This window comes from Tachyglossus aculeatus, chromosome X3, assembly GCF_015852505.1.
Source record: "Tachyglossus aculeatus isolate mTacAcu1 chromosome X3, mTacAcu1.pri, whole genome shotgun sequence".
Classification (NCBI taxonomy): Eukaryota; Metazoa; Chordata; class Mammalia; order Monotremata; family Tachyglossidae; genus Tachyglossus; species Tachyglossus aculeatus.
The window spans coordinates 4,774,719-4,785,456 of NC_052099.1; the positions used below are offsets into that span (position 1 = coordinate 4,774,719).

Here is a 10,738-nt window from a genome sequence, read left to right on the forward strand (position 1 = left end):
CAGATAACTCGCCCCTGGTGCCCCCCTGACACAGCTCACCTCACCTCTCGCCCCGGCTCCTGACTCTCCCCTCTCGCCCTCCCCAAAATGCCTTCAACTTCCCCTACTTTCGCGAACTTGGCCTATCTGGGTGCTCCTGCCAACCCTATGTCTTCTATCAACTTTCCACAAGCCCTCCTCTGCTCAGAGTGAATTTCCTAGCACGTGTAATCCAATAACTCACTGTCAGATCTCGTTAGAAATGATTTCTCCCTGGGACGCATCCTCGTGCAGTGTCTACAGGGATGCCTCTTACAGATTTCGACTTTTCAAAAGAAAAGAAAGACAAGAAAGGAAACCCTGCCGTCTCTTGAGGCAGGGAACACGAATCTTGTACCGAATACACCACACACACACACACACCTTCAACTCCCATATCCCCATTCCTCGCCCCTAACAGAGTACCGTATTTTCACACGATCGATACGTCGTACTCCTAACCCTTGATCCTGACACAGCACATCGTATTGTTCATCCATTAATACTATGCAAAGGCTGAATGTGTGGCGGTGCAAATTGAAGAGTTAAGCAGGAGTTTTTCCACTCTACAATGACTCCTTTCCCCCAGATGCTCTGCTCGAATTTCCGCTGAGGAGATTACCCCGGCCCCCTTCACCCCAAATCTCTCCATCCTCTCCAAACCTCATCCATCCTCTGATGGAAAAACCACGCGAGGCCGTGTTCCAGGGAGAGCGGGGGGGGGGGGGGGGGATCGGCACGTTACCTTTGGAGTGTGTCATATACTGGAGGGTGGCAAGAGCTAAAATGGGGCTGCTGGTGGGTGTGCGTGCACGTTTTGGAGGTGACAGCTCCAGAGGTCTGGGGAGGCCGGGGCGCTGCTGCACCTTCTGACCGGAAAGCCTAGCGACAGAATCTCGGGGGAAGGGTTTCTCGGGGGCGGCTGCGGCTGCAGTTGATTTCTTGGATGGATTCAGGGGGCTGAGGGAAAAGAAAAAGATTTCAGAAACGGATAGACAGCAGGGTTTTCTTTGGCTAATGAGCCTTTACGCGGAACTTGAAGAGCTGTGCGCTGCTGCTTCTTCTTAAAGGATGGGGGGTGGGGGCGGACACAAAGAGAGAGGGGTAGAGAGAGAGGGAGGAAGGTAAGGAAGGAAAGAGAGAAATCGAGGTAAGGAGGGAGAGAGGGAGGATGGGGGGCAGAGACCAGGTGGGCGGGGGGAATTCCGATTCCAGCAAGGGAGAGCGAGCCCTCCCGGCGGCGGGGCAGAGTGCACAAGGGAAAAGGGAGGGGGGGGGAGAGGGAGAGAGGGAGGGGGAGAGAGAGAGGGAGGGAGAAGAGGGAGGGAGGGACTCGGGAAGGAAGAGAGATAGAGCGAGAAGGCGTGGAGTGCCTGGGGTTCCGCGGTCGGCGCTGGTGGTGGCCACCGGATCCGGTAGCTCGGGGCTGCGGAAGGCGGAGCGCAGCGGGCCGCGCGGGGAGCGAGGGAGGGTCCGCCTGGTCCGGGAGGGATGCGCCGGGCGCTCCCGGCAGCCCCCCGCCCCCTCCGGGACCCCCGCCGAGACCCCCGGAGGCCCTGAGTGGCCCGGCCGGCCGGGGCCGTCCACGCTGCCCGGCTCGGCGGCGGGAGACGGGGCGCGCTCGGCCGCCGGCCTGTCCCCACCCCGCGCCATCCCTCCCCCCGCCCCCGCCCCTCCCCCTACCCCAGCTCCCTCCCCTCTGCCAGATGACCACCGAGAGCGGCCAGCAGCAGCAGCCGCCGCCGCAGCCTCCGCGCCCGCCAACCCCGCCGGCTCCTCCGCGCCGCCCTCGCAGCCCGGCTCCCGGGGCGCTTCGCACGGCCTTGATGAACCAGCCGCCCCTCTCCTCCGCCCCGTCCTCCGCCGCCGCCCTGGAGGCCTCCTCCTCGTTGTCCTCGTCCTCCTCCTCCTCCTCCTCCTCCTCCTCGTCCACCTCCTCCGCGCCCTCGTCCTCGTCCAGCGCATCCTCCGCCTGCAAGGGGGCCGGCGGCGGGGGCGGGGGCGGCGGCGGCGGCAGCGGGGGCAAGAAGGCGACCTCAGGGCTGCGGCGGCCCGAGAAGCCCCCCTATTCGTACATCGCCCTGATCGTCATGGCCATCCAGAGCTCGCCCAGCAAGCGGCTGACCCTCAGCGAGATCTACCAGTTCCTGCAGGCGCGCTTCCCCTTCTTCCGCGGCTCCTATCAGGGCTGGAAGAACTCGGTGCGCCACAACCTGTCGCTCAACGAGTGCTTCATCAAGCTGCCCAAGGGCCTGGGCCGCCCGGGCAAGGGCCACTACTGGACCATCGACCCGGCCAGCGAGTTCATGTTCGAGGAGGGCTCGTTCCGTCGCCGGCCCCGCGGCTTCAGGAGGAAGTGCCAGGCGCTCAAGCCCGTGTACCACCGCATGGTCAGCGGGCTGGGCTTCGGCGCCTCTCTGCTGCCGCAGCCCTTTGACTTTCAGCCGCCCCCCTCGGCCCCGCTCGGCTGCCCCGCCCAGAGCGGCTACGCGGGGCTCGACGTGATGCCCGGAGCCTACGACGCCGGCGCCCCCGGCCACACGCACCCGCACCACCACCACCACCACCATCACCACCACGTCCCGCACGCGTCCCCCGCCCCGGGCTCCTCCTACGTGGTCGGCTGCCCCGGGCCCGCCGCGGCCGGGGGAGCCGCGGGGGCGCCGCCGGGGAGCGCCGGCGGAGGAGGAGGAGGAGGAGCCGGCGGAGGAGGAGCCGGCGGGGGAGGAGCCGGCGGGGGAGGGGGCGCAGGAGGAGAGTACGGGCCGGACAGCAGCAGCAGTCCCCTGCCCTCGTCACCGGCCATGGCAAGCGCCATCGACTGCCACTCGCCCTACCCGAGCCCCGCGGCGCACTGGAGCTCGCCCGGCACCACCCCCTACCTCAAGCAGCCCCCCACCCTGCCCCCCAGTGGCAACACCCCCGCCGCCCTCCACTCCAACATGGCCTCCTACTCCCTCGACCAGAGCTACCTGCATCAGAACGGCCGCGAGGACCTCTCAGGTAACCCGGAGCCCGGAGCCGCCGCGGCCCCGACCCGAGGCGGGACGAGGAGATGGCAGCTGCCCTGGGGAGGGGGTCCGCCAGGGTCCGGTCGGGGGGGGGCGGGGGGAGTCCGGGAGGGCCGCCACTGTCCGCCCGACCAGCTCCACAAATAGAAGCCCGGGGTGGGGGGTGGCGGTCGAGCGACCGAATGTCCAAGGGGAAGGGGTCCGGGAGACGTGCGGGGGTCGGGGGAGGAGGGAAGAGTGTCGATGAGTGTCACGTGTGTGTGTGTGTGTGTGTGTGTGTGTGTATTTGTCTGGGTGTCTGTGCGTTCGTTCTCCCTGTGGTCCTGGTCGTTTTGCTTTGGGTCTGTCCGAAAAGCGCCTTGGCCTAGTGCAAAGATCACGGGCCGGGGACTCAGGGGATCTGGGTTCTAATTCCGATTCGGCCACTTGCCTGCAGTGTGAATTTGGGCAAGACGCTTCACTTCTCTGGGTTTTCTCATCTGTAAAAAACTGGGGTAAGATATCGATTCTCCCTCCCCTTTAGGTTGGAATTCCTGTGTAGGACAGGGATTCCGTCCGATCTGCCAATATTGGATTTATCCGAGCGCCTGACACAGTAAGAGCTTAACGTACCTGTTCTCCCTCCACCTTACACTGAAAGTCCCGTGTAGGACAAGAATTTCGTCCGATCTACCAATATTGTATCCAACCCAGAGCTTGGCACCCAATAAGCGCTTTACGTACACCACAATTATTATTAACAGTTGGACGAGGCAAGGGGGCGGGTAGGCGTGTGCAAGGAAGGTTCTGTTGGAGATAAAGTGGAAGGCGTTAGGGCTGAGGAGGAGGGGGGCGGATCGGATGAAGTAAAAGAATCTGGGCCCTCCGGCCTCCGCTGGAGCGAACAGACTGGATGCCGAACGTGGGACGCCACGGAAAACCCTAGAAAAAATTCCCTCGGAAGGGAGACCGGCTCCGCGGGGCCTTGCACCCTCCAGGCCCAGGTCGGGGGCACACATTCGGGGAACGAATCTCCGAGGCTGGCGGGCCCAGGACGCTCGGGAGGACATGAGAGGAAATTCGGGGTTCCGCTCCGTTCACAGCAAGGCGCATGTCGGGCGGGGAGAGAAGAGTTATGGGGAAAGGTCTCAGACACCACCGTTCGTAACCCCCTGCCGGGTGTGCGCAACCTGCAAAAACCGCTAATCGTTAGGAAGGCCACAGATTAAAGCGGATCTAATATGTCTATAGACCGAGGAGTAAAATGTGTGGCCATGTGTGCACACTTTATCCTCTCTTCTCCTGATTAGAAAATGCTTTTCCATATTAGAGAGAGAGAGAGAGAGAGAGAGAGAGAACAAACACACAGGGGAGGAAAAACAAGGCACAGAAATGGGTTAAAGATGTTGGGTCCCTTGACGGTGAAAGTTTTCAAATAGTCCCTTTAAATACAGGTCTCAGGGGTTAACTAAACAAAGACAGTCTGAAAGGGACCACACCGAAGAGGATTTTAGCCTGAGTTAATCTTCAGGAGAGCAGGCTCTTGTTCGATTTTATGGGAATTTCAATGTTACATTTTTTTAATCCTCTCTGGTCATTTGTCAATCACTCCCTCCTAGCCCCTACCCCCTCCACACACACACTCTTCATCTTTCCCTTAGCCCCCGACATCCTCTTTCTCTGCTTTAACCCGGGTCGGCGCTGCCGCAGGCCGCGGAGGGGCCAAGCTCGTGCTGTCCCCTGCCAGACTCTTCGAATTACTTCCTGAGCCCAATCCAAACCTCCGACGCGCAGACCCCGAAGGGCAGTTTACAAGGAAAAGGAGGCGGCGGGGAGGTTAGCTAACTGCCCTTTCAGCGAAGCCGGCCACAAGTCCCCGCGGGACGGGAATCTCGACGCCCAAGGGAGAGGGAGGGGGTACCGGGTGGTCCGGGCCGCGCTGTGGAAGAGGAGGGACGCACCCCGCGGTCGCTTCTACCTGGGCGCGGGGTTAGGAGGGAGGGCGGCCCGGCCGAGGAGGCCCCGTTCGCGGGTTGGGCTTTCCTCCACCAAGGCGCCTTTTCTGGGGCCGTCGCCTCCTCTCCCCTAACGCCCCACCGTCCTTGCCCCCCTCCCGCCTCCCCGGAGTAGCCTCGAACTGCTCGGCCGCCCCTGGGATCCGGGGAAAGCCTGCTTTGCGCGTCCGAGGAGCGAGAGGCTCGCACGGAGAGGGCTGTCAGATGGACACCGCCCTCCCGGGCTTCCTCCGGGTGGCCCTTGGGCAGGGTCGGGCGTGCCGACGGCGACCACCCCCGTCCCCCCGCCCCTCACCTCTCGGCAGAGTCCAGACAGGGTCCGCACAGGGTTCCGACAGGGGCAAGGTGAAGCCGGCCAGGCCTGAACAACAACAATAATAATAATAATGGTATTTGTTAAGCGCTTACTGTGTGCCAAACGCTGTTCTAAGCGCTGGGGTAGATACAGAGTAATCAGGTTATCCCATGTGGGGCTCTCAGTCTTAATCCCCATTTTACAGATGAGGTAACTGAGGCACAGAGAAGTTAAGTGACTTGCCCAAGGTCACGCTTTCATTCAACGTATTTATTGAGCTATTACTGTATGCAGAGCACTGTACTAAGCGCTTGGAAACTACAATTCAGCACTAAAGAGAGACAATCCCTGCCCACACCGGGTTTACAGTCTAGAAGGTTACACAGCAGACAAGTGGCAGAGCCGGGATTAGAACCCACGTCCTCTGACTCCCAAGTCCGTGCTCTTGCCCCTAAACCACGCTGCTCGAAAAAAGGCAATCGAACAACAGCAGCAACCACAGAGATTTAGAGCAGGCACTCCCCCTCCCACCTGGGACCCCGGAGTGACACCGGGTGGGTCAGCCCCGCTTCTGCCCCATCCCTCGTTCGGGACCCCCCGATTCCGAACCACGCCAACCTGGGATTTGGAGATTTGGATACCTGAGACTAAAAAAGTGGGGAGTAGCTTTTAGCGCCATGATCTGAGTATTTCTTCACCGAAATTACCCAGGTAAATCACGGTGGAGTCGACTTGGGCCCGTGATTCCACTGCACGGGGGAATTCAGCCGGACGGGTTTCCAGGAAATTAGAAAAATGCCTTGAAAAGTCCGGTTTCTTAAAAACGAGTCAACCTCCACAGGGCCCCCTGAGGAGTACGGGCCAAGCGCCTTCGAGTTAGGGGTGTAGTAGCACGATGGCACCAGACATTGGGGTCCCAATCGCTTTCTCCCTGCCCCAGAGACCTTGGACCCAAGAATAAGGACAGTAAGATTAAAAACACAGACCTTCATCTCCTATAGGCTTGCGGATACATTTTTGACACATTATTAAATGTGCTAACTGATTGAACCGGGCCATAATGTAATGGGAGGGTTTATTGTCAGCATACCAAGCGGATTATTAGAAAAGACCAAGGCAATCCACGGGAAGAGCGACTTTTAAATCTCTCGCCAAAGGCTGAAAGGGAGGAAACCTGACCATATCGGGAAAATGACAAAGCCAGAATTCTCTCGGACCCCGGTGGGATCCATAGGATGATTTCCTCCCGGGTCTGGGGTGAGTAACAGAAAAACAAAGTGCCAACTTGGTACGTCGAGGTCTGAAGAGTAACCGATGCCAACTGGTCAATAAATCCTATTGAGGATAGTGGGTTAGAAAACACAATTCACTGTAAATTTATCTCCTGTGATGAATCTATCAGATACAGAACACTTCGATTCTATTATATATACAGAGCCGGAGGTTCCTCCATAATAATAATAATGATGGCATTTGTGCACCTATGTGTCAAGCACTGGGGGATACAAGGTAATCAGGTTGTCCCACAGTCTTAATCTCCATTTTACAGATGAGGTAACTGAGGCACAGAGAAGTTAAGTGATTTGCCCAAAGTCACACAGCCGACAAGTGGTGGAACCGGGATTAGAATAATAATAATAAAATAATAATAATAATGGCATTTATTAAGCGCTTACTACGTGCAAAGCACTGTTCTAAGCGCTGGGGAGGTTACAAAGTGATCAGGTTGTCCCTCGTGGGGCTCACAGTCTTCATCCCCATTTTCCAGATGAGGTAACTGAGGCACAGAGAAGTTAAGTGACTCGCCCAAAGTCACACAGCTGACAATTGGCAGAGCCGGGATTTGAACCCCTGACCTCTGACTCCAAAGCCCGGTCTCTTTCCACTGAGCCACGCTGCTTCTCATAGAAATAGGATTGTGTAGAAAGCAATCAAACAAATGTAGATTAGTCCCACAGGGCCTTCTCTTTGTGTGTTGTGTGCATTGTATATATATAGTCACTAGAAAAGAGGCTAGATATGAATTTCCCTATGCCTCTCCTATAAAATGCCTTGGGATGTAGGTGTCACCGCCCTTTTTGCCCTGGGTCCATTCTAGGCCTTTGAATAGAATCACAACCCATCCCTTCCCACTGATTTCTGAACAAGCTTTCTTTGTCCCTTCTTTCAGTGGGCCTGCCCCGTTACCAGCACCACTCGTCCCCTGTGTGTGACAGGAAAGATTTCGTCCTCAACTTTAATGGCATTTCCTCCTTTCATCCTTCGGCCAGCGGATCTTATTATCACCATCACCACCATCAGAGTGTCTGCCAGGATATTAAACCTTGTGTCATGTGAATGCATGGAAAGGACAATATGGTGACTGTTTGGTCTGGCGGGTGTAAGAGTCGAGGTATAGGTGGATTCACGAGGCAAAACGTAAGGTGCAGTCTACCAACATGAATAGGATACAAGCCCCTAAGGAAACGTTGTTTACTCTTGTTTTCTAGCAGTCCTTGCAGGGAATGTTCAGATCTGGTGGAGAAGAGGAAGTCAAAGAGAAAAAGAGGGAAGAGGCAATTATTTCCCAATTAAAGAGTTTTAAAACTACCCAGATGAATAGTAAAATCTATAGGGTTGCATTTTTCATTGCCTTTAAGGAGTTGGAGTCAGAGACGGAGATAGTCCGTTATTTTTCTATGAAACTTGAGTGGAAAAATAAAGCTCAACTAAGCACAAATAATACAAGAAGCCCTGTTTTTGTTGTTTGCTGTTGTTGCTGTTGTTTCCGGGTTAATTCGGAGGGTTCTTTTTTCTTTTCAAATATTATTTTTGGACAACAGTGTCAATCAATATTAAAGTATTTAGAAATTTCGTGTCTAGTTTAAGAAAGTCGGTGTTCAGTATTGCGACAATACAACGTTTTTACAAGGTTGTTTTCTACCACATTTAAAAAAATAGTTTAAATGAACTTCGTGTATACTCACACACTATTGCTTGTATTCTTAAAGGGAGGATATATTTGCACTTATGTATACTTTTATAGTTTGCCAAAATATTTTGATGTTCAATTTTTTTCAATAAAATGTATATAACGAATAATCGCTTTAGAGAGACATTCCGTCCCTCGGAGCTCCCCCGATTGGGGTTGGGGTTCCCCTTTCACCAGCAGCGGCACCTCGAGGAGACTCTCTGGCACTAAAGGGGGCTGGTGGTGGAGGGAGAGGGCTGGGGACCAGTCGTCTGGAGTTAATAGGTGGGGGAGGGTGGTGAAGGAAAAGAAAAGAAAGAGAAAAACTGAGACAGAGGTTTTCTATCTTTCGTGTCTGACCACGGAACGGAGGGGGAAAGCGGTTTAACAGACCAGGTTTGTGAAGCAGAACTACAGTTTATTTCCTTTTCTCTTTCTTTTTTAGGTGTGACACTTCGTTTACCATCCCAGCGGGCTTTTCCCCAGTCCCCTTTCTAATCTCCAATAGGAGTGGCAACAAATACCACTTGACCCGAGCTGGTCTGGCTCAGCCCTTTAGTTTGGAAGCCCCTCGCTCACGCTCAGACCACCACCGAGCCCGCGGCCCTCGCTCTGGCTTCGGGCCTCAGAAGCACCGCGGAGATCCGACTCAGCCTCCCCCCTTCCCCCCGCAACCCCTCCTGGCGCCCCCACTCCCTCCCTTCCGTGTATCTGCAAATGCTCAGGTAGGGAGAGAGGCGGGGAAGTCCAGCCATAGGACAAGGAGGAAGAGGAGGAGGAGGAAGAGGAGGAGGAGAAGGAGAAGAAGGAGAAGAAGAAGAAGGAGGAGAATGAGGAGGAGGAGAATAAGAAGAATAAGAAGGAGGAGGAGGAAAATAAGAAGAAGGAGGAGGAGAATAAGGAGGAGGAGAAGGGGGAGGGGGGAGGAGGAGGAGAATGAGGAGGAGGAGCAGGAGAAGAAGAAAAGAAGGAGGAGAAAAAGAAGAAGGAGGAGGAGAAGGAGAATGAGGAGGAAAATAAGAAGGATAATAAGGAGGAGGGGGAGGGGGGAAGAGGAGGAGGGGGAGAAGGAGGAGGAGAAGAAGGAGGAGGAGAAGAAGAAGAAGAAGAAGAAGACGAAGAAGAAGAAAAGGAGGAGGAGGAGGAGGCTCCTCATAGCATCCCAGAGACGCGGATGGGAAGCCTCCACCCCAAGCCCCGCTCACCTTGGCCGCGTCTCCCTCCGTCCTGCGGGGCCTCCCAGGGCCCTCCTCCTCCGGCGGGACCACCCGGGTGACGCAATCAGAGACGACCCTACCCCCCGCCTTCCCCCAGCAGCATCTCCACAGCCTCCCTTTCTTTCCCTCGTTCCCCGACCTGACCGTCTCCGCTCTGCGGGTCCCCTCGGATCCCTGTTGGGTCTGCCAGGAGCAAAACCGCGCTCTCTCCTCATTCCTTGGATGGGGGGTGCTTCTCGAGAAACCGGCCCTCGGTTCCCGAATCCCTACTTCCGTCCCTTAAAAGACTCATCCAGCCTGACCTAAATTGTCCAGGACTCACAAACAATTACAATGGGCTAGCTAATTGCCAACTTCCAACTAGTCTTTAGGAAGATACCCCGATCTTCCTCTAAGGAGCTACCTTTTCGATCGTTTCCAAAAATTAAGCACTTAATTTGAAACAACTTTTTTTTCCACTCTCATCTCCATTACCGTATTTATTCTTGAACAAGAATCTGTGTGTGTGTGTGTGTGTGTGTGTGTTTGCTTGTCGAGTCACTCCGGGGCCTGCTATAAATTATAAAGTCAGTTTCAGAGTTTGCTCCGACCACAGTGCTGTGTTTACATTCTTTCCAAGGCAGCCTGCATGGTCGTAATTTATATCCTAAACACTTGAACGTAACTTGTTTATACAGAGAATGACAGGATCTCAAAGACAAAAAAACTGAGTTTGTTTCACTTACCACGTTGGAAAGGTTTCCAGTGCCCTCTAGTGGAAGGAGAAGGCCAGAAAATGCATTTCTGATTTCTTTGCAGATCCTTTAAAGTTGAGAATTCAACAGTTTTTATTAGTAGCTTTTTGTTATGTTCTTCTAACTACATTTCCGGTAATGTAGTAGTGATGTCTGTGGTCCGTTTTCTTTAGCAAAGGATAATTTTCAAAATTAGGAAACATGTGTGTGTGTGTGTGTGTGTGTGTGCGCGCGCGCGCGCGCACCTTGTAGAAACTCATTTCTTGCCCAAGATCCCAAAATGGGAAATAAGCAGCACCGTATCTCTGGAAATCATGAAATGATGGATGATCACCACCCTAATCTTTATTGCTATGTTTTTAAAAAATCAGATAAATCTTTGGTGTTCCTGTGGTTGGAGCCGCTCAATTTCTAACCAAAATGAGACTCTGATTCTACACATTGCACTGTTTTTCTTGTTCAAACTTGTTTTCTGAAGGGTTTTGGTTTGAAATGTGGGTTCCACTCAGAAATCACAAC

General features: G+C 54.8%; 1 protein-coding gene across 1 annotated transcript; it reads left to right on the forward strand.

The window, feature by feature from the left end:
• The first annotated feature begins 1,724 nt into the window (after nucleotides 1-1,724).
• LOC119948718 (forkhead box protein F2-like) lies at nucleotides 1,725-8,249 on the forward strand. The gene is made up of 3 exons (XM_038770195.1): nucleotides 1,725-2,717; nucleotides 2,778-3,021; nucleotides 7,489-8,249. Exons 1-3 carry the CDS (start codon nucleotides 1,725-1,727, stop codon nucleotides 7,653-7,655), a joined length of 1,404 nt encoding a protein of 467 aa, XP_038626123.1. The 3' UTR covers nucleotides 7,656-8,249.
• Nucleotides 8,250-10,738: the final 2,489 nt, after the last annotated feature.

Bases quoted from the DNA above. Each gene is read 5' to 3' on its own strand.
- LOC119948718 (XM_038770195.1), top strand. From the start codon at position 1,725: ATGACCACCGAGAGCGGCCAGCAGCAGCAGCCGCCGCCGCAGCCTCCG. The intron at 2,718-2,777 runs GCCGGCGGAGGA...GCAGGAGGAGAG, and splicing joins GCGGAGGAGGAGGAGGAGGA to TACGGGCCGGACAGCAGCAG. The intron at 3,022-7,488 runs GTAACCCGGAGC...CCCTTCTTTCAG, and splicing joins CGGCCGCGAGGACCTCTCAG to TGGGCCTGCCCCGTTACCAG.